The 23099-nt window shown below is 37.5% G+C and overlaps 1 protein-coding gene across 1 annotated transcript in view; it reads left to right on the plus strand.

Moving 5' to 3' along the window:
* LOC125159861 (ankyrin repeat domain-containing protein 26-like) overlaps nucleotides 1–20243 on the plus strand; it is a gene marked incomplete at its 3' end in the record, with an annotated part of 47403 nt that extends 27160 nt beyond the window's left edge. Inside the window, exons 5-9 of the mRNA XM_047848524.1 lie at nucleotides 6115–6281; nucleotides 10543–10569; nucleotides 17256–17426; nucleotides 19495–19528; nucleotides 20108–20243. Of these exons, the coding sequence (XP_047704480.1) occupies nucleotides 6115–6281; nucleotides 10543–10569; nucleotides 17256–17426; nucleotides 19495–19528; nucleotides 20108–20243 (535 nt within the window). The remainder of the gene's footprint in view (nucleotides 1–6114; nucleotides 6282–10542; nucleotides 10570–17255; nucleotides 17427–19494; nucleotides 19529–20107) is intronic.
* Between the last annotated feature and the right edge of the window lie 2856 nt (nucleotides 20244–23099).

Here is a 23099-nt window from a genome sequence, read left to right on the forward strand (position 1 = left end):
ATTTCCTTCCTTTCCTTTCTCTGCTCCATCTTTGTCCACAATTGTATCTTCTGTTTCACCGATTCTGTCTGCTGCTTCTCCCATCCTTGCTGTCACTGCATCCAGTTTACTTTGTATCTCCTTTACACCATTTCATTTTCAGCGTTCATCGTGACGATTCCTTAGGTCCTTGATCTCTGAAGCAGTAGATTGTCTGCTGTCTTCTATGCATGGTTTCAAGCGCAACTATGCGTCTCATGAGTGTCATTCCAAAAATGTGCTCACATATATTGTTTCTGTCTCTTTTGAGCACTTCACTGGCTGTCCTTTCTTCCCGGAATTTTTTTGGGGGGGGGGGGGCAGAATTCCTCGATTTCGTCGTTTTGGCTAGATTCCTGCCCTTTATGTGTTCTAATAGCTTGTTCTCTGTCCCACACCTGCGAGTACTACTATATTAAAAAGAGCTCCTACTCTTTCCAGGGCCTGGCAGTTGAACAAATGTTTTTGGAGTGTGTTGTGTGCACTCTTTCGGTGCGTCTTTGGCTGCTGTTCTCGCTACTTGGAGTGGCGGTTTGGGCCTTCCACCAGATGGGCTTTGATTTGTTTGTTGAAGTAATCCTGGAAACGAGGAGAAGAAGGTGGTGAAGAATCCTTAGCCCAAACAAAACGAGAAATGACTGGAGTGGAAAAAAAGACCAAACAGTGACTCAAAGGAGCTATAGGGCTTAATCCAGAAAGAGAGGGAGGAAAATGAAGAAGGTGATCTAGAAAACTATAGCGAAAATGCACAATCAAATAAACAAAGAACCAGAACAGAGGAACAATGTAAAAAAAAATATCTATATCTATATCGATATAGATATAGATATAGATATAGATATCTATATATATCTAAATGTAGATATATAGGTATATATTAAGATATATAGATATATGTAGATATATAATTAGCTTTGACCCACGTCAACTCGAGACTACAAGGCTGTTTCCAAAGGGAGAAGAGGAAAGAGGAGAGCTGAAAGAGAAAAAAGGGAAAAGGGAAGAAAAGGAAAGCAAAGGAAAGAAAAGATGTGGGCCTGGGTGGCTCAGTAGGTGAAGCGTCTGACTCTTGAATTTGGCTCAGGTCATGTCTCGCTGTACGTGGGTTCTTAACCCCCATCAGGCTCTGCAGTGAGATCATGGATCTTGTTCGGAATCTTTCTCTCTCCCTCTCTCTACACCTCTCCTGCTTGATCACTAACTTTCTCTCTCAAAATAAAGAAATAAACATTAAGACAGAGAGGAAAAAGATAAAAAGAATAATAATTCAAATGAGAAGGAAGAAACAAAGATAGAAAACCAGAGGAGAGTTGTCTACTGGTGCCTGTGACAGGTGGTTGTGCTGGTCTACGGGAGGGGCTGTCTGGTCCCATCAGTGTCTGTCTCACTCCCATAGAGAGCAGTTATGAGGCACAACGAGACAGGGTTTTGTGTAATTGGCCTGCCTCCACTGAGGCTCACTGTCTGTTCCCTGAAGCCCCACGATGTTGGTCATGGGGAGAGAAATGGCGACACCCCAATCTCTCCTGCCCACACGAGGTGTCTCAACGCTCACTGTTTAGGCCGTCCTCACCGAATATCCTGGGGGCCCGGCTTGCCTTGCTGCAAATTCTCCTGTGCTCCCTGAGCACTGAGCTGGGATTCAAAACCCTGTAGGATCCCGCTTTACTCAGACCTCGTTTTGGAGTAGGACCACTCTGCCCCGTTGACAACGGTCCTCTGGCTCGTGCCTGCAGAGTCTTTTTCCGTGGGCAGGGCAATACCTCCCCTTTCCACCATACTCAAGGTGTTCTCTCCCAGTGTTTCACTGAGAGCCTAGGGACGGCTCCCTCCCCACCAGGCATGGGAGATGGCAGCTCTTTTCTAGAGAAAGTCTGGCAACCTTGAAAATTCTGTTTTTTAGCTTCTAAGGCTGTTTTGCCAAGTAGAATTGGCTCTCTGGACCTCTCCTTGGTCTGTGGTCCAGACAGGTTTTATCATACCCAAATACACTTCCCACAGCCTCTATCTCTACCTTCCTTTCGTTTCTCCACCAAAGGGCTGCCCCCACTCCATGCCTGTGCAGACCATTTTATTTCTCCCAATCCGCATACACGCCCTTATGTCCCGCCAAGTTGTGTCTTTGCACCTGTGGAGATTTTTCTGTCCCTCTGCAGCCTTTATTCCTGGTATTCCGAGGGTTGTGACCTCAATACTGCTGTGTTTGAGGGTCAAGGGAAATTCTGGTCACTCTCCTCTGCCATCTTTCCTCCACCGCCTCCTTTTATTTTCCTTTTCACAATTTCATACTTCTGTGTAGGTTTGCATTATTATATCAGTTTAATATGTTTTATAGATATTTACAATGGGCTTTTCTTACAGGAAGTGTTTTGATCTGAATTTTCTGTCCTTTTCTTTTTTTAAAGTTTATTCATTTATTAATTGCAGAGAAAGACAGAGAGAGCATAAGTGGGGAGGTGAAAAGAGACAGAGGGAGAGAGAGAAAATCCCAAGCAGACCCTGCACTGTCAGCGCAAAACCAGATGGGGGGCTTGAACTCATGAACTGCGAGACCATGACCTGGGCCAAAATCAAGAGTCAGGTGCTAACTGAATGAGGCATTCAGGCGGCCCTAACATTTTCTTTGGTAGTCCCCTGGGTACTTTTAATTTAATATGCTTAAAGACAGTGTTTCTGACCCATTCCCTTTCCTCTTCCCTGACTCTTTGTAATCTGCTCTGTCATTTGTGATCCCTAGCCTAATAAATACAGCCTTTGAACAGGAAACGTCCTGGACTCCGAACTTCCCTGAAATCACCGCATCCAGTCACACACCACATTCGATATTTTGTACCTGCTTACCATTTTTCATATGTTATTCCTGTAATTCACCTGCTCACCTATAATTTTGAATGCACTCTTCTGGTTTTGCTTCCTTTACATTCATCCTACATTGCTGCCAGAGTGACCTTTCTAAAATATACTTGTGACGATGTCACTCCTCTGCTTATTCAATGGATCCCCATTACCTGAAGGTGAAAATTCATGTTCTAGCATAACACTGTTCTTTTATTTTTTTTGTGGTTTCGTCCAATTTGACAACATATTTCAAATTAAAGAAAGAAAGAAAGTAAATCAGACTTTGAAAATGAGAACAAACCAGACATTGAGCATCTTTTTAACAACAATGAGGATTTTTAAAATGATATAGAAAATAAAAAAGCAAGGAACCCACTAGTTACATTTAAAGTGAAAGAACGCCAAGAGAGTTTGACATGCTAATGGCAAAAAATATGGACCAAAATACCACCGATTGTATATGTGCTGCCGAAGTGAGCACGACCACCGATTGTAAATCAGACCTCAGTCTAGTGATTCAGAGAGACTTTTTGATTTGTGGCTTGCCTGCTGCGATGTGATGAAACACATGGTTCAAACAAAAAAGCATGATATTTCTGTTGTCACAAACACGAGAAAACAAAACCAGTACAAGACTTTTTTCCAGAAGCCATTATATGCAGATAATGACAGTACTCATAACTATAAAAGTATTGATTCTGAATTAGAAATTGTGAGTTCTTCTTCAGCATCTAGTTTTCCGGCATCTGAAGTACATCTAAGTGAAGAATTACATCAAGATATGCAAAGGTTTAAGAATGAGATAGGCATGTCACAAGTAGAGTTCCTGTCTTTGGAAAGAGAGAAAGTTCAACCTCTAAAAGAGAAGGAGGTCCGCCTTGCTGTTACTCTTGTTTTTTTCTCTTTAGCAATTATCTGATCGATTCTGATTTTCCACTCAAGAGAACAAGAGTGTGCATACAATGGAATTGTCTAAATAAGTAATTGTGTCTGGAAATAGATTATTTCTGCTATCTAACAAATAGGAGTTCAGGGAAACATTCTTGTGATTTGTTTTCCTTAAAGTTTCTGTGTCAGTCTTCCAGGTAGTATATGAACTGGGAAACTAACTTAGCTACATAAGTACCATGTGACCTCACGAACCAGAATAACCATAAAGAAACTGCTTAAAAAACATAATAATCTCCAGGTTGTTTTTTTTTAATATATTGGCTTAAATATAAATTGCATTTCCATAAACAATAAAATGAGAAAGAAGCAATAACTAAGAGAAGGAATATAAACAAACGTTCCCAGCTAAAGCAATCTACTTATTGCTTCAGTATGCGTCTGTAGACTCTGGGTCTAGGGTTCTTGCTTGTCTAGCAAGACAGCAGCGGGATGCAGGATTACAATGGGAGAGACAGCTAGTGTCCCGGAGAACACACGAGCCTGGATTAAGGGTCCTTGCTCTGTTTTTAATAGGATCAGAAGGCTTCCAAACATGGTGATGGACATGCACAAAGAGACAATCAATCTGTGAACATGAACTCATGGGCATGAGGGAAAGGGGGTTTCAAGATATAGGGTGTTAGGGGTTAGGGTCAATATAGAACAAAATCCTGGTGCCTGGCAGATGGTTGTTAACAGCTGACCTGAGGCAGCTTCTCTGTTTATCTTAGCTAGTCTAGGGGAGAAGACAGATGCTACCTCAGGATCAACAAGGCACCTTTCTTTTGCTAATTAGCTCCCCTCTGGGCATCTTCACCCTGCAGCCTACAGCCTATAGCCCTATTTACCTGTTTACCTCATTTGGTCCTTCCTTCCTGTGAAAGCAGCTTTCTGCCATAGTACTAAATTGGGGAGTGTGTCCTCCTGAATATCTAATTTTGTTTACCTTTCACACCTTGGTCTTGGAGCCTTTGCCCCTCCCTCTCTATACCTAGATACCTAATATTGTTTACCCAAACTTGGGTGTGAGCATCCTATGGCTTTGTAATTTTCTATGCCTGGTTAACCCATCAGTGCAGGCTCAGGGAATTCCTAAGCTTATTGCCCACAAATATAGGCAGTCTTGTCTGCTTTACTCACAATCTTGGAACTTAGAATTTCAACATGAACCCTTTGAGATAGGCTTAATAACAGCAATTTGTATGATCACCCCTTTTTTCACATTTTTTAATCTCATTCTCAGATGTTTCTGTTGAGTCAAACCTTCACTTTATGTTCAATAGAGTATGATACCTTTGGGCCTGTATGATTTTTACCATGTAGGTAGCATAAACCTTCAGCAAACTTTCGGTATTTAACTCCAAGGGAGAAAACTGAGTTTTGAGATGTGTGGACTTTAGAAATAGACAAAACCTAGAGATACCCTCCTTTAAAAGAATAAGTAGCTAATCTCCTCGTCCCCTATCAAGGTATTAATTTACTCTGCCAAAGTCACACTTTTCATGCATCTGACTAATTTAATGAATTTGTGGTCATTTCTCTGATTCAGCATTCAAGAACTGTATCGTCTCTTTTGGTGCCATAAAATGCTAGGGAATGCCACTTTAGGAACTTGGGATGAATCATTTAACCTTTTTGAGTTTTACTGGCATTATCAGTAGCAAATGGGATTAAAGGTGATCATAACTTTTATACCCTCTCTCTATAAAATTTTATGCTTATTGAATGTGAGATTCGGAGAGCATTACTAATTTCCCAGAATTCCACCCTAACATCCGTTTCACTTTGTTCCTTTTGTGTTGTGGCAAACTTTGGTTCATAAATTTTAGGGGACACTGTCACTTTTTTTGAGAACCTTAGGATCCAAAAGAAAAAGAATTGTAAAAGGCAGTCAGGGAAAGAATAGCTCCGTGCAGAAAGAGGAAAGCTTCCTGGTTTTGTTACAGGAGCACCTCCATGTCACATGTTTTAAATCTGGCTGTGGTGTAAATCCCAGGTGGTAAGGATAGAAAAGGACAAATTTTGTCTCTTGTCTTTTTATGTCTTTGTATCTCTCGGTCAGATGGGGAGGCGTAGGTGGGTAATTCTCGGTAGCAAAGTGTGGATATGAATAAGAGTACAAAATTAAGAAAGCCCTTTTAGAAATTTTGGTAACTTCTGCTTTTTTTAATTCCAACAGAAATGAAGCAGAGTTTATAAAAATTACAATTACTTGTAATGATAAAGTAAACACAAAATATTTTCCTCCATTGAATTTATGACAAACTGTCAACTGATAAAATTAATGAAAAACTTCTTTTTATTGACTAAAGTAACAATTACCTTTAGTATCAAGTTCCATTAAAGGTTGAAGAAAAAAAGAAGCACAGAGGAAGTGACATGGAAGTATCAGAAAACATACATGGTGCTGCGGCTGCTGGATTAATTCCACAAAGACAGAATGGAAAAACTGATAACCATCAATTGCCTATTACAGAAAATAAACATTCTGATAGGTAAGCCTATAGCAATATTTAAATAGTAGGTAATTGTTATTTTCCTATGCAACAAACTTTTCTAGTTTGAGCTAATGTTCACGATGAACAAATTTTGTATTTTTCGTGGAGATATTTCATCCTACGTGCTAATGAGAAAAATGTAAATACCAATGAGATACCATTTTTTGCAGTCATAGTAATAAATATTTTATTTAAAAAAATAACCAAAGTTAGGAAATATGAGGAAAATGACATTCTTAGACACTGTGGCTGGATGAAATTGGTAACTCCTTTCTGAAAGGTGATTTAGCAGTGTATTTCCAAATTTCAAATATGTCGGGGCGCCTGGGTGCCTCAGTTGGTCAGGCGTCCAACTTTGGCTCAGGTCACGATCTTGCACTTCACGAGCTTGAGCCTTGCATCACGCTCTGTGCTAACAGAGCAGAGCCTGGAGCCTGCTTCACATTCTGTGTCTCCCTCTTCCTCTGCCCCTCCCCTGCTTGTGTTCTGTCTCTGTCACTGTCAGAAATAAATAATATAACATGAGAAAAATATTTCAGGTAGGTCATCCCTTTATTCTAATGGTTTCATTGCCAGGACTGGGTCCTTCTGAAATACGTGACTTCTATAAGCAAGCATGTGCGCCTGCACGTGCAAACACACACACACACACACACACACACACACACACACACCACACTATAAGGGCATTTATTATATATTATTACATATACAAAATAGGACAGATATATTAAGGTTACTTATATAAATATGTTACATGTATATGTGAAGGATATTTATTATAGCATTCCCATATCAAACATTTGGAGATAGTCTAAATGTTTATTGACTTATTTTGAGAGACAGACAGAGAATGTGCACACTCGGGAGCCCAAGCATTGAGGGGGAGCAGAGACAGAGAGGGAGAGAGAGAGAATCCCAAGCAGACTCCACGTTAACAGTGCAGAGGCCAACACAGGGCTCGATCTCACAACCACAAGATTATGACCTGAGCCAACATCAGCAGTCAGATGCTCACCAGACTGAGCCACCTAGGTGCCCCAGAGATAGGCTAAATATCCATTCATTAATAAGGAACTAAAGTTTCACTTCTATAAAGTAATGGGGCATGTGACCATTTTAAAAAATGAATTTAGGTCTATGTGTACTGATGGTTTAACAAAGTATATTTAAAGCATTTGGATTGGTTTGATGTCATGTCTTATGCACATTTTGTTAGAATACTTTGAATATCTCCTGAATTGCAAACGGAAGTTCCCTGCTACACTGGCAGTCTACCAACAAAATTGCTAATTATTAGATTTTTGGTGTTGTTTCCCAGTGTATGAGTGCTCCAATGTTGGACCCTCAACTTAATCTGAATATTGCCAAGAGGATTCACGTGGCAACATGTCTCATATTCTATATAAACATTTCATGGCCCCTGTGCTATAAAGCAAGATGCTGGTAATGCAATGAATCGTTTTCATAAAGGTACCTTGCTTGCATGCCATCATCCTGCCTTTTTAGAGAATATATTTCAACATGAACCACACCAAATTTTTCAACAGTGCCTTCATGTTATACCATTTGTGACAATTCAGTTTACAAAGTAGGACTATTTTCTGCATTCCCAACCCCTTTTACTTCTGTGTATAAAATTTTAATATGACTAATTACTTTGGATAGTATAAAGTATCCTAGAGTTGGGTGACTTTTTAAAAATATTTGTTTATTTTGAGAGAGAGAGAGAGAGAGAGAGAGCACGCACGCATGAGTGGGGGAGGAGCAAAGAGAGAGGGAGAGAGAGAATTCCAAGGAGGCTCCGTGCTGTCAGTGCAGAGTTCGATGCTAGAGAACCTAGAGATCATGACCTGAGCTGAAATCAAGAGTTGGATGCTTCGTGGACTGGGCCACCCAGGTGCCTTTAGAGTTCAATAATTTTTATCAAGCACGAAATACTGCCCTTGAAACTTAGTTTTTCTGTGGTCTTTCTAAGCATGAGAAAAATGGTAATCAGCTTATATAATATTATATATCTAGAAAAATTTTAAGGAGTCTTGTCAGTGTATAATTTTGTGAGTTATTTAGTACTTTGGTCTGACATTTTAAAAAGGCAAAAAAAAACCTAGTGCTACATATATGCAATTTTTAAGACTTCCAAATATTACAAAAATACTACCTAATCGTTATGTAACAATTGAAAACTACAGCAATAATAGAAAATTAGATCAACAATGACCATTCCACTTAGCTATGAAATCCTTCAAGAGCCTTCTTCACTCTTTGATTCTGATTTCCCTCCCTCCCATCCACTCTTGAATTCATTGTAGCAATTTTCCCTCTCCTCCAGAATTGTTTTTTCAAGGTTACCACCGATTTTCACTTCAATAAATCTAAACATAATTTCATACATCTCATTTTACTTAACCTTTCAGCAATATTTGACCCAATGGAAAACTCTCTCCTCCAAAATTCTGTCTCCATGTTGCTTGTAGGCTATCACTCACTCACCTGATTTTCCCGCTGCCTTTCTAGTCTGTACACCTCAGCCTGATTTGCTTGTTTCTTCTCGTCCCCCACCTTTTAACCCATTGATGTCTTCCAGGAATTTTCCTTTGATTTTCTTTCTCTTGACTTTTACTATCTTGTATAATCTAATGATCCTCAAGTTTATATCTCCAGCCCGGACCTCTCTCCATAATTCCAGGCCCGCATATCAAACTGCCTACTTGATATCTCTAACTGGATAGCTATTGCAAACTTAACATGTCCTAAATTGAACTCCTGATATGCTTTCTTAATATTTGACTTTCATGTCTTTCCTAATTGAGTTAATAACAGCTCTATGAGTTGCTCTGCTAAAAAACTTGGTGTCATCTTTGACTCTTGTCTTTTTTTCTTTTTCTTTCACTTTTTATTTCTAGTTTCTTTTTCTTTTTCATACACATCACATTTCATCTGTCAGCAAATCTCGTCATGTCTTCCTTCAAATATATCGAGAATCCAAACACATCTTCCATGACCAGTAGACTGTCATCTGTTGTTTATATTGATGTAATAGGTAACTAAATGGTCTTCTTGTTTGTTTGTTTCTTCTTTTGTTTTTCCTCTGTTTCCGTTAATTCTAAACACATTGGATATAATAAAACATAAGTGGGATTGTGTCCTTCCTCTGCTCCAAGCCTAATTGCCTCTCATTTCACTCAGAGTGCATGCCAAAACTCTTCCTAAGGCCGACAAGGCCTGGATATGATCAGGTGTCTCCTTCTCTCTCTCTGATTTGAACTCTTTTCTACCCCTTTCATTCTGTCCAGCCATACTGATTTCTCACTACTCTTTAAGTACTTTGGACATACTTCTGTACTTCCTGTTGACTCTATATGGAATGCTTTCCCTCATACACCTCATGGCTTGATTTTTCCTTTGTTGCTTGTTTTTCCTTTCAGGTTTTTGCTTAAAAGTCACTTTCTCAGCAAGGCCTTTCTTGGCCATCCTGACTAGTACTTCAACTACCCTTTTCCCTATAACACATCAAAATGTGATTTCTCTGCTTTAGTTTTTCTCCTCTAATACTGTATATTTTGCCTGTGTAGCTTGTTATTGTATGTTTACTTCACTCATCAGTAGGATTGTTATCTGTTCATTGCCATGTCCTCAGTGCCTAGAAAATGTTCTAGTCTATATAGTACTTATTGAATAATGTTTATTGAGTGAACGGAGTTTAACTTGTGTGTAATTTTTTTAACCTAATACTAGTCCCCACTTTGACTAAGTTTGGCGTGGGTTCATTCTGACAACTATACCTGCCAGTTATATACAGTTTTTGGAATATTGTGTTTACTTGCTACTTATTCTTTTAGTTGTATTTATGTTATTTTTCATTATGGTGAAATGTATCAAAGGAATAGCAAACTTCCTTTATATTTATTAAGGAAACTAAAATATGGTGGCAAATTTTTATAGGACTTTAAAAATTCTTGCCAAAGGATTATGAGCCCTCAATATCTGAAATACAAAGATGAAGTTGGAATTGATCACTTCCAAATAAGAGCGAGCTATGCTGGTTAGGTATAGTCTTTTCTAACAGAGCAGTCTGCTATTCTTATACAGGGTTTGGGGAAGAGTGGAGTTTAAGGATTGGGAGACTTTCAGAAAATTAAATGGTTTGTCATCATCTGAAGCACCGTGCTTATTTGGGTGAGACTATTGTGGATTGGTTGGCACGCTGAAGCATGTGTACTGGAGTGATTTTTGTCCTTTATTCGCTGTCTTTCAGAAGGAAGGAGCTGAAATGGATTGGTTGGTGAGTAGGGCTGGTGGGCATTGATTAACACATTTAAAACTGATTCTGGTGGCTTCTTGTTACCATGGCTACGTGTTAGGGTTTCTTTTTGTTTTGTTTTGTTTTGTTTTGTTTTGTTTTGTTTTGTTTTGTTTTTTTCTAAGTTTGAGGTGGCTTTCACGAGGTGTTTTCTACTTAAAAGTTGCTTCTATTGACTGGGTTCAAAATAAAAGCTATTTCAAATTCTATAATTACAGATTCATTTTTGAAGTTTGAGTCAAGAGGAATTGTTTGATAATTGCTTTCAGAAAGATTCTTCTTTTCTTGGATGTTATTTCCATGAGAAAAGTTATCTGTATAACAGGTTTTTTTTGGAAAAAAACCCACAATTGTTAGTTTTGTTTTTGTTTTTGGTGCTCTTCAGGGCTCATGTTTAAGTCCTGAATAATCTGTGGGAAATTTCATTATTTTTTGGAAATGTACATAGCTGTATGGTAATACTATTCTGTTGCATGCATTTAGTCCATGAAAACAGAATTATAATTTTCTTTTTGGTGAATCCCCCATTTTTTTCTATTAGGATTAGATTTAGGCTAAAAGTATACAAAAGTTAACAAATCATTTTTTTTTAATTTTTTTTTAATGTTTATTCACTTGGAGAGAGACAAAGTGAGAGTTGGGGAGGGGCAGAGAGAGGGGGAGACAAAGATTCCGAAGCAGGCTCCACACTCTGGGCTGTCAGCACACAGCCCGATGTGGGGCTCGAAGCCACAAACCCTTAGATCACAAACTGAGCCAAAGTCATACACTTAACGAACTGAGCCATCCAGGCACTGCAAACCATGTTTTTTTAAACAAAAGCATAACTAATTAGATGATTTTTATTTTTGAGCGATAGACAATGACATATGAGTACTTTTGAATTTTTGAAGTTTTTCCAGATTTATGAGATATAAGTAACATACATCTGTGTAACTCTAAGGTGTACCTGTATTAATTTGATACACTTTTATATTGTCAAATGATTACCACAATAGTGTTATTACTTCCCTCATCTCACATAAATATCATTTCTTGTTTGTGATGACCTAGTCTTTTAACAACTTTCAAATGATAGGATACAGTATTGTTCACTGTAATCACTATCCTGCACATTAAATCCCCAGAATTTATTAATCTTGTAACAGGTGGTTTGTACCCTTTGACCAATATCTACCCATTTCTCACAGCCTCCTAACCCTGGCAACCACCAGTCTGTTCTGTTTTTCGTGCAATTTTTTTCTTAATTCCACATATAAGTCAGATCATACAGTGTTTGTCTTCCTGTGTCTGACTTCTTTTCACTAAGCATAAAGCCCTCAAGTTTCACTCATGCTGCCACAAATGGCAGGATTTCCTTCTTGTTTGTGGCTGAAAATATTCCATTGTAACTGTATACCATATTTTTTAATCCATGGATCCACTGATGGATGCTTAGGCTGTTTCTTGACTATTGTAAATAATGCTGCAATAAACATAGGGCTGCAGATATGTCTCCAAGGTAAGGATGTCATGTCTTTAAGATATATACTCAGTAATGGGATTATTGGCTCATATGAAGGTTCTAGTTTTAGTTTGTTGAGGAGCCACCATACTGTTTTACATAGTGGCTGTCCCAATTTACAGTCCTACAGGAGTACAAGGAATTCCTTTCCTGTACATCCTTGCCAACGATATCTCTTGTCTTTTCGATAATAGCCATTTTAATAGGTCAAAGTGATATCTATATACTATAGTTTTGATTTGCATTTCCCTGATGAATAGTGATATCGAGCACCTTCTTGTGTACCCCTGACCATTTGAATATGTTTTGAGGAGAGACGTCTTTTAAGGTGCCTTGCCCAGTTTTTAATTATATTTATTTTTAGCTGTTGAATTGTACGAATTCCTTACACATTTTAGATATTGACGTTTTTCATATTTGTAGCTTGCGAATGTTTTCATCCTTTCCATAGGTTGCCTTTCCATCATGTTGCTTGTTTCTTTTGCTGTGCAGAAACATTGCTGATTGCATTGGTTGGTTTTGCTTTTATTGCTTGTACTTTGGATGTCCTATCCTAAATCATTTTAAGATCTATGTCAAGGAGCTTTTATCCTATGTTTTCTTCTATGAGTTTTATGATTTAAGATTTTATATAGAAGTCTTTATTTGCATTTGGGTTGACTTTTGTGAGTGGTGTAAGGTAGAGGCACAGTTTTATTCTTTTGCATGTTAATATCCAGTTTTCTCACCATCATGTATTGAAGAGAGTACCTTTTCTCTTTTGAGTATTCTTGGGTCTCTTAACAAAGAGACTTTATTCATGGGTTTTTAGTTGACTTTATGCATGGGTTTATTTCTGGGTTCTTGATTCTGTTTCATTCATCTTTGTGGTTTTTTTTTCTTGTGCAACTTCATACGGTTTTTATTACCATAACTTTGTAATAGTGTGACACCAGCAAGTGTGATGCTTCCAGCTTTGTTCTTCTTTCTTAGGATTGTTTTGGCTATTTGGGGTCTTTCTTGTTCCTTACACATTTGAGGAATGCTTTTCCTATTTCTGTGAAGAACATCATTGGAATTTTGACAAGGATTGCATTGACTCTGTAGGTGGTTTCAAGTAATGTGGATATTTAATGATACTCATTTTTCGAATCCATAAACAATGGGGTATCTTCCCGTTTGTTTGTGTCTCTGCTGTTTCTTTTACCAATGTCTTGTAGTTTTTACTGTACCTATCTTTCAGAAAGTACTTGATTAAATTTATTCCAAAGTATTTTGTTCTTTTTGATGCTTTGGGGAAGGGGATTTTTTCCTTATATTTTTTTTCAGGTATTTCATTGTTATTGTTTAGAAATGCAACTGATCTCTTGATGCTGATTTTGTAAATTTTTTTACTAAATATAATCTATTGTCAAATTGGTTTCCATACAACACCCAGTGCTCATCCCAACAGGTGACTTCTCAATACCCATCACCCACTTTCCCCTCTCCCCCACCTCCTATCAACCCTTAGTTTATTCTCAGTGTTTACGAGTCTCTTATTGTTTGCCTCCCTCTCTCTCTGTAACTTTTTTTCCCCCATCCCCCCCCCACCCATGGTCTCCTGTCAAGCTTCTCAGGATCCACATATAAGTGAAATCGTATGGTATCTGTCTTTCTCTGCCTGACTTATTTCACTTTGCATAATACCCTCCAGTTCCATCCAAGTTGTTGCAAATGGCCAGATTTCACTCTTTCTCATTGCCAAGTATTATGCCACTGTATATATAAACCACATCTTCTTTCTCCATTCGTCAGGTGATGGACATTTAGGCTCTTTCCATAATTTGGCGATTGTTGAAAGTGCTACTGTATATATTGGGGCACATGCGCCCCTATGCATCAGCACTCCTGTATCCCTTGGGTAAATTCCCAGCAGTGCTATTGCTGGGTCATAGGGTTGTTCTATTTTTAATTAGCTGAGGAAGCTCCACGCTGTTTTCCAGAGTGGCTGCACCAGTTTGCATTCCCACCAACAGTGCAAGAGGGTTCCTGTTTCTCCACATCCTCGCCAGCATCTGTAGTCTCCTGATTTTTTCATTTTAGCCACTCTGACCAGTGTGAGGTGGTATCTCAGTATGGTTTTGATTTGTATTTCCCTGATGAGGAGTGACGTTGAGCATCTTTCCATGCGTCTGTTGTCCATCTGGATGTCCTCTTTGGAAAAGTGTCTATTCATGTCTTCTGCCAATTTCTTCCCTGGATTATTTGTTTTGTGGGTGTGGAGTTTAGTGAGTTCTTTACAGGTTCTGGATATATGCCCTTCGTTTATCCGATATGTCATTTGCAAATATCTTCTCCCATTCTGTCCATTGCCTTTCGGTTTTGTTGATTGATTCCTTTGCAGTGCAGAAGATTTTTATCTTGGCGAGGTCCCAATAGTTCATTTTTGCTTTCCATTCCCTTGCCTTTGGAGATGTGTCAAGTAAGAAATTGCTGCAGCAGAGGTCAAAGTAGTTTTTTTCCTGCTTTCTCCTCTAGGGTTTTGATGGTTTTCTGTCTTACATTCAGGTCCTTCATCCATTTTGAGTTTATTTGTGTGTATGGTGTAAGAAAAGTCGTCTAATTTCATTCTTCTGCATGTTGCTGTCCAGTTCTCCCAGAAGAAAGAGACTGTCTTCTTTTTCCCCATGGGATACTCTTTCCTGCTTTGTCAATTTAGTTGGCCATACATTTGTGGGTTCACGTCTGGGGTTTCTATTCTATTCCATTGGTCTGTGTGTCTGTTTTTGTGCCAATACCATACTGTCTTGATGATCACAGCTTTGTAGTAGAGGCTAAAGAGACAGAGTGTTAACAGAGGAGGGGTAGAGAGAGAGAGACAGGGAGAGAGAGAGAGAATCCAAAGCAGGCTCCAGGCTCTGAACTGTCAGCACAGAGCCCAATAGGGCGCTTGAACCACAAACCACGAGATCATGAACTTAGCCGAAGTCAGAAGCTTAACTGACTGAGCCACCCAGGCACCCCTGCATCTTTATGTTGATTTTGTATCATTCATCCTTGGAACAACTTTTTGGTGGTATCTTCAGGATTTTCTATATATAAGAATATGTCATCTGCAAACAAAGACAGTTTTATTTCTTTTTTTCTGATTTGGATGCCTTTTATTTCCTTTTCTTGCCTGACTGCTTTGGCTAGGACTTCCTCTATCCAGTTGAATAGGAGTGGTCAAGTGGGCAACTTTGCCTTGTTCTTGAACTTGCAGTAAAAGCTTTAAGTTTTTTACCACTGCATATGATGTTGGCTATGGGCTTATCATCTTGGGCTTCATTATGTCCAGGTGTGATAATTCAGTACCCACTTTGTTGAGAGTTTTTATCCTGAAAAGATGTTGAATTTTGTCAAATGCTTTTTCCTCACATGCTGGGATGATGATATGATTTTTTTATACTGTTAATGCGGTGTATCAAATGTATTTATTCAATTTGACTTCTGAAGGATAATTTTGCTGAGTAAAGTATTCTTGATTGGTTGTCTTTTTTCTCTTAGCACTTTGAATATGTAATCCCACTGCCTCCTGGAATGTAAGGTTTCTGCTGAGAAACTCCTAATAGCCTTATGAGGGTTCACTTGTAGTCACATAATCTTTCCTCACTCTTTTTCATTCTTTTGAATTTGTTCTCTGCTGACTGGATAATCTGAGAGTTCCTTTCTTTCAATTCACATTTTTTTTTTGCTTGATCCATTTCCTGTCAGTGATCACTCTTGCTTCATTATACTCTTCAGCTCCAGGATTTTTTTTAGTTAGCTTTTACTATTTCCAGCTCTTTGTTAAGCTTCTCATTTTATTCATAGAGCGTTTTTCTGATTTTATTGAATTGGCTTTTTGTGTTTTTCTTGTAACTCACTGAGTTTCCTTAAAACTGCTATTTTTGAATTCTCTTTTGAATAAATTACAGATCTCCCTGTGTTTCCGATTGATTACTGGAAGATTATTGTGATCCTTTGATGGTATCATATTTCCTTGATATTTTATATTCTTTGCAGTTTTGCATTGCTGTCTTTGCATTTGAAGTAGGAGTCACCTCCTCCAGTCTTTAATGACTACCTCTTCAGTGTGTCCACACCTGATTCTTTGCTCCAGTGGGATGCTGGAAATTCTCTGCAGGACACCTGGTTTTCCAAAAAAGCTCTCTCATCCACGGGTGATTATCTTAGACAGTGTTTTCTAGCTAGGGACTCCCCGATGTGGCTGAGAGGGAGGGGCTGGAGGCACTTTATGGGCTATTGCTAGGTCCACAGATTAGACTGTAGTATGTCTGCCTGTTACCTGATGCACGGGTAGGCAAGACTTTTCCTCGGTCCCTTGGAATATAGTGCTAGATTGTCACAGCTCCTGCAAAGGCAGTTTTGCCCATGGGTGGATAAGATGCCAGTTTGTTGTAGGTGGGGAGTCGCAACAACGTACATCTTGTTCAGCTATGATACTGATATCGCTCTGACATATGGGTATTTTAAAAGTAGTTTTTCCCCTAAGATATTTCCCTGATTTCTTCTTTCATGTTATATGGACCTCATGCTACTTTAAAACTTTGTTGAAAGTAAGAATTCTTATATTTCAAAGCAAAGCCAAAAATAGAGCACACATCTAGTTATTACTCCCATGTCTAAGAGTCACTGCCTTTAGGAAATGAACTCTAACTTTTTAGTGTAACCTTCAAGGTTCTTCAGCATTTCTTTCCTGACTGATCTCTTACTACTTGCTTCCATGTATTTTATGTTTTTTTTTTCCAAGTTCCTATAAGCTTATAGTTTTTCCTTTCAAGGCACCTAGATGCCATCTGTGTAATCTTTGTGCTCACATTCTAATCTCTAAGAAAATGGTTTTCTTCCGTTTCTTTCCCTGGTGACCTCTGCTGTTTATTTTCCCTCTTCAGTAAAGCCTTTCTTGTACTCACTTACAGCTTTTCACATGTCAATTCTTACAAATCACATTGTATTCTAATTGTATATTTACCTGTGTTTGAAGCAACAGATGAGTATTTCCTTTTGTACGGTTGGTACTTCAGCACTGTTCTCTGAATTAATCAAATTAAGTCAGATGGGTAAAATTCAGAACTTGATGAAAAATGTCTTTTTATTCTTTTTCAGTAAAATTATTAGAAAACATTGGCTTTTTATGGCTTTTTAATGGCTTTTTTTTAAGGAGGGAACTTGGTTTACATATGAAGAAGTTAAAGAAAGGTGAAAATGAAAAAGGGACATCAAAAGGATCTGTGATCACACCAGTGTTGCAGAAGGCAGATGCCCTAACTGGTGGTCCACTACAAAAGAATGATGGCAGCCATTTCAGTGAAAAGGATCAGCATGAAAGCAGGTAAAATGTATAAATTTTTTATGTGCCTGTGAAGGAATTTTAGCAGTGATTACCTTTTGTGGAAATAAAATGCTGTAGTGTAGGTAGGTCCAAGCTAAGGCAAGAAATACTCAACATATCAAATACACTGCTTGAAAAGTTGTGATGAGGGTGTGACTTTGTCAAGGAGCAGTTTCAGTAGTCACCATGGAAGCATGGAAGGTGAGTAAGTGTAAACAACTCCTTAGAGCATTTTAATTGGGAAAGGTAATAGAGAAATGGATGATAACTGAAAAAGAATGTGAATTACAAAGGCATTTTCTTTCTCTTTTTATTTTAAGATGGGAGCTTTTAGAGTATGTATTCTGTTGGAAATGATCAATAGAGATAGACATGGTTAGTTAATTTAATTTTGTTTGCGTTTCCAAACATTAGGAAGTTTGTTGATTGTATTACATTATCTTTTAAAGATTATAGTAATTGTTTTTAGTACCCTTATTCATGTGATTTTGTGCAAGAAGTTGGTTTATTCTGAATTGGTTCCACAATGGGGTATTCTCCTACAATTGAATGTGCATATTTAAAAATATATATGTATGTATGCAAGTATGTGTATATATATATATATATATATATATATATATGGCTATATAATTTCTTATATATATGTATATTTATTATATGTATATATGCATAATATACATATTATATGTATATGTATATGCATAAATACAAATTATATGTATAATTTCTTATATATGTATATATAAGTATATGTGTATAAGTTCTATATGTATATATTTGTATACACACACACACACACACACACACACACACACACCCTTATCATAAATGTATGCAACCACTGAGGCCATTCTGAATAAAACTAATCCTTCCTTGATGCTTTTAGATATCCAGTGCCTTTGATAATATCACAAATAGCTATGATTTTGTTAGGGACTTTAAAGTTTCTGGTTCTATTAAGTTAATATTATTTAGGTTCTGGGGAAAGGGGAAGATTTTGTTTATTTACAATTGGAAAAGAAACTAGTAATCCATAACGGATTATTCCTTTTGGACTAGAGAGCTCTAAATGACCAAAACCATGCTTCCTGTACCAACAGTGCCATTGACACAGATTGTATGCTCAATAAGTATGTGTTGAATGTGGGAATAAACAGTGGAATGAATGAATGAATGAATGAATGAATGAATGCCTGTTGAGGAAATTCTCTAGAAGAAGCAAATATTTAGTTTATTGAATGTAGATTTCCCATCTTGCCAAGTATAAAGTCTCTTAAAAAATGTGTAAGATTCAGAAATTGTTATGTATCACTATAGCTAGAAATCGAATCATAATATAGATTCATTTGCTGTCATATTAGTTAGAAACACTAGAGTATTACTTTAACCACATAGTATAAAACAGATGCTTTGAAGGCACATTCCTGGGTTTGAATTCAGGGTCTGTTCTTGGCCAGCGACGAGGGCTTCTTGGGCAAGTCACTTCGACTTTCTGTGCCTCATTTTCTTCCTGTGTAACATACCTAATATAATAACCTACTTCATAGGATTGTTGTGGGGCTTCAAATACCTTGAAGACATGTAAAGTGCTCATAGTAATGCCTAGAGAGTAGTTGCATAGTGAGTCTTCAACACGTTAATATCATGATTGTTAAAAAGGAGTCTTTCATATAGGGAGTTAACTTGCACTTTCCAAGTAGGTTTTAGTGCCAGTAAAAGCTTATTTTTAGTAAAATGACAACAACACAAACAATGGTATCATTCCTATCAAATAATGCAAGTAGCATTAGGATTTTCCTTTGCTTTTGTTAGTTTTTACCTAACATTAGTACTTTGTTGTGCTTGCTTCAGCAGCACATATACTAGAACTGGATAAACCTAATCCTTTGTTAATATTAGCAGTAGTATGTTTTCTATGTTGTTTAATGTTACTCTGTTGTTTAATCCCATTTGTAGAAAATTAGTTTCAAATGCAGAGATTTTATATCAGAAACAATAGGTTTAGATATGCTTTGTATTTTAAGTATTTAATATTTGCCTGAAAAGAATTGTTGTTTTTTTTCAGACCTGCAAAGAAAATTTCTAAGAAAAAGAACAAGGTAAGCAAAAGAGACAATGTAATTTTATTTTATTTATTATTTATTTTATTTTTATTTTATTATATCATTTTGATACATATTTGTTAGGAATATTGTTCAGTGGCAAAAAATTACTTTATGAAAGATGTAGTGAAAAAATAGAAAATCTTCCTTTGTTGTAGAGTCATTTGCTGTGAAAAAGTTACTTAGAAATACTAGCTATGGATAACAGTGTCTTCTTGATAAAAATCTGTTCTTTTAAAAAGTCTCTGTGGTTTCGCTTTTAAATGTTCATTCACTTATTTTTAAAATGTATTTTGAGAGAGAGCACGCACAAGTGGGGGAGGGGTCGAGGGAGAGGGGGAGAGAGAATCCCAAGCAGGCTCCATGCTGTCATTGTGGAGGTCAACGTGGGACTCAAAGTCAGGAACCCTGAGGTCATGACCTGAGCCAAAATGGAGTCGGATGCTCAATCGACTGAGCCAGTCAGGTGCCCCTGTTTTTGCTTTTATAAAAAGATGGGTATTTATCACTTCTCTACACCTAGTATATTTTATAAATATTTGGGGGACATTTTGAAATGGTATTATTCATTGGTAGGTCAAAAAGCAAATTACCTCTATGGATGACCTTGTTGACTTCATTCAGTCATCTGAAACAGCTTCAGAGCATTGTGAGTTGCCTTACTCTAAGAATTTCATGTTGCTGATTGAACAACTTGGCATGGATTGTAAAGGTAGGAAGTCTTTTTATGTATATTTCTGTAGTAATATGTGCACACCTGCCCCATAGAGCACTGCTGTATTATAGAGCCGCTCATCTCAGAAATATAGTTTATATTAAAATAAAAGGAGCACTATTGTATCCTCTCAGCCAAAGAGTCATCATTTCTACTGTACCTTTCTTAGTGGGAATGGCACATCTAATGTGTTTGTTAACTCTGCTTCTCTTCTGTGCCTTCACCCAGGTCAGGTCATTATTTTTCTCCTAGATGACTGAAATAACCTCAGGACTGTTTTCCCTGCTGTTCTACCTCCCAGGACCTTGGTCTACACTGCAACCATAATTAGTATATGTTTTAAAAAATGTGTCTTTCATCATCGTACCCCTTGCTTAAAACGTAGCTATTACTTCTCATTGCTATTAGGTTAAAGGCCACAGTCCTCTGGCTTCATCTTGTATGGTTTTACATCCTTCTTTCCGTCTGTGTCTTATCCACTGTTTTAGACGTTCTTCCTGTGAAAGAGCTTTTTGTTTCCAACAGCTTTAGTTAGGTAAACTGCACATATATGAAGTGTGTCTTTTGATAGTTTTGACATATGTTTACACGTATGAAACGATAACCATAATCCAGACAATTAACATATTCATCACCCTTAAAAATCTCATGTCCCTTTATATTCCCTTATTATGAAGCTGCCAAATTGTTTTCTAAAGGAGTTGTATGGTTTTCCATTCCCACCAGCAGTCTGTGAGAGCACCAATTCCTACACACATATTCATGAACACTTAGTATTGTCAGCTTTTTAAATCCTAGCCATTCGGATGGATATTTAGTATGTACCTCATTATGGTTTCAATATACATTTCCCTAATAACGGATGATGGTGAGCATATTTTCATGTGCTTGTTTGCCATCTGTGTATCTTCTCTGAATTGTCCAAGTCTTTGGTTGTTTTAAAAATGTGTTTGTTTGTTTTCTTAGTTGTTGAGTTTTCAGAATTCTTTTTATATTCTAGACACAGTTCCTTCTTTGTTTTCTTTTTTTTGTGGTTGTTGTTGTTGTTGTTGTTTCCACTGAAGCATTTTATTTGCACATATGTATTACATCCCTAGAAAAAGAATCCCAGGATTTCTCCTTCTGTGTGTTTTCATCTTCCTTCTTCATGGTCTATGACTGTAGCTGAGGTGGTCAGTATAATGAAACCAAACTGAGCAGATTATTCTGCCATTTTTCTAGATCTTTGCATTGTCCATCAATTCTGGGGCCAGTCACTCCATGCTTGCTTAACCTGCCTGTGAGTTTCACAACAATTTTCCCAACTCTGTGATCATCAATGATTTTAAATTCACCAGTGTAACCATGCTGCTTCATCATCACAGTTAGAAAGTGGACAATGTCTTTGGAGCATGGCCTAGTAAGAACCTGGAGTTTGCTTCTCTCTTCAGTATTGTTATGCTTTGGGGAGCATCTGCCACGACATTCACATGCATCATGATGGTGGCACAGAAAGATGGTGGAAAGAGCTAGATACAGTTCCTTTCTCACTTCTCCTTTTTTTGCAAGGTTTTTCTTCTCCCACTCTGTGACTTTTCCTTCTCTCAACAGTGTTTTTGAAGAGCAGTTTTTCTTTTTGGTGAAGTCCAGTTTACACATTCATTTGTTCTTGTATGATTGTTGCTTTTGGTTTTCATATCTAAGAAATAGTTGCATAGCACAAGGTCACAAAGCTTTTATCTCATGCTTTCTTTTAGAAGTTTTATAGTTTTAGGTCTTACATTTAGATCTATGACCCATTTTATATTCTTTTTTATTTGTGATACAGAGTATGGATACAAGTTCATTCTTTTGCATATGGATGTCTAGTTGTTCCAGCACCATTTATGGAAAAGGCTGTGTTTTCTCCACTTTATGCCATTGTTCCTTTGTCATAATCAGTTGGCCACATATGTGTGGGTTTAAGTATGGGCTCTATTCTTTCTCATTGATCTCTTTGTCCATCTTTGTACCAATATTATGCTGTTTTAATCACTGCCAGTTTCTAAGGATTTTTGAAATCAGGTAGTGTTTGTCGTCCATCTGTGTTCCTTTCAGTGTTCTTCCCCTACTCTGGATCCTTTGCATTTCCACGTAAATTTTAGAATCAGTTTGTCTGTTTCTTAAACAAACAAACAAACAAACAAACAGAAACCAACTCTGGTGGTCTTATGGAATTTAAGTTTAGATTATGTTGAATCTACAGATTTATTTGGGGAGAATTGACTTCTTGACAATATTGAATCTTTTAACCCCTGAACAGAGTATATATCTCTCCCTTGATATAGGCCTTTTAAAATTTTTCTCAGTAATATTTTGTAGTGTTTAATGTATAGGTCTTTCTGTCTTTTATGATATTAACTGTGATTGTTTTTTATTTTCAGTGCAGTTGTAAATAATATATCTTAAATTTAATTTTTTTTTAATGTTTACTCTTGAGAGAGAGACAGAGCATGAGTTGGGGAGGGGTGGAGAAAGAGGTAGACAGAATCTGAAGCAGGCTCCAGGCTCCAAGCTATCAGTACAGAGCCCGGCGTGGGGCTTGAACTCACCAACGGTGAGATCATGACCTGAGCCTGAGCCCAGTGCTTAACCAACTGAGCCACCCAGATACCCCGACATTTTAATTTTTGATTCTTTATAGCTAATATATAGAAATTCAGTTGATTTTTGTGTAATGATTCTGTATCCTCCAACCTTGATAAATTTATATGTATAGATATATTTAATATTAGAGTGAGTACATGAGCAGGGGAGAGGGGCAGAGAGAGAGAGAGAGAGAGAGAAAGAGAGAGAGAGAGAGAGAGAGAGAGAGAGAGAGAGAGAGAGAATCTT

The sequence above is a fragment of the Prionailurus viverrinus genome, unplaced genomic scaffold, assembly GCF_022837055.1.
Source record: "Prionailurus viverrinus isolate Anna unplaced genomic scaffold, UM_Priviv_1.0 scaffold_73, whole genome shotgun sequence".
NCBI lineage: Eukaryota > Metazoa > Chordata > Mammalia > Carnivora > Felidae > Prionailurus > Prionailurus viverrinus.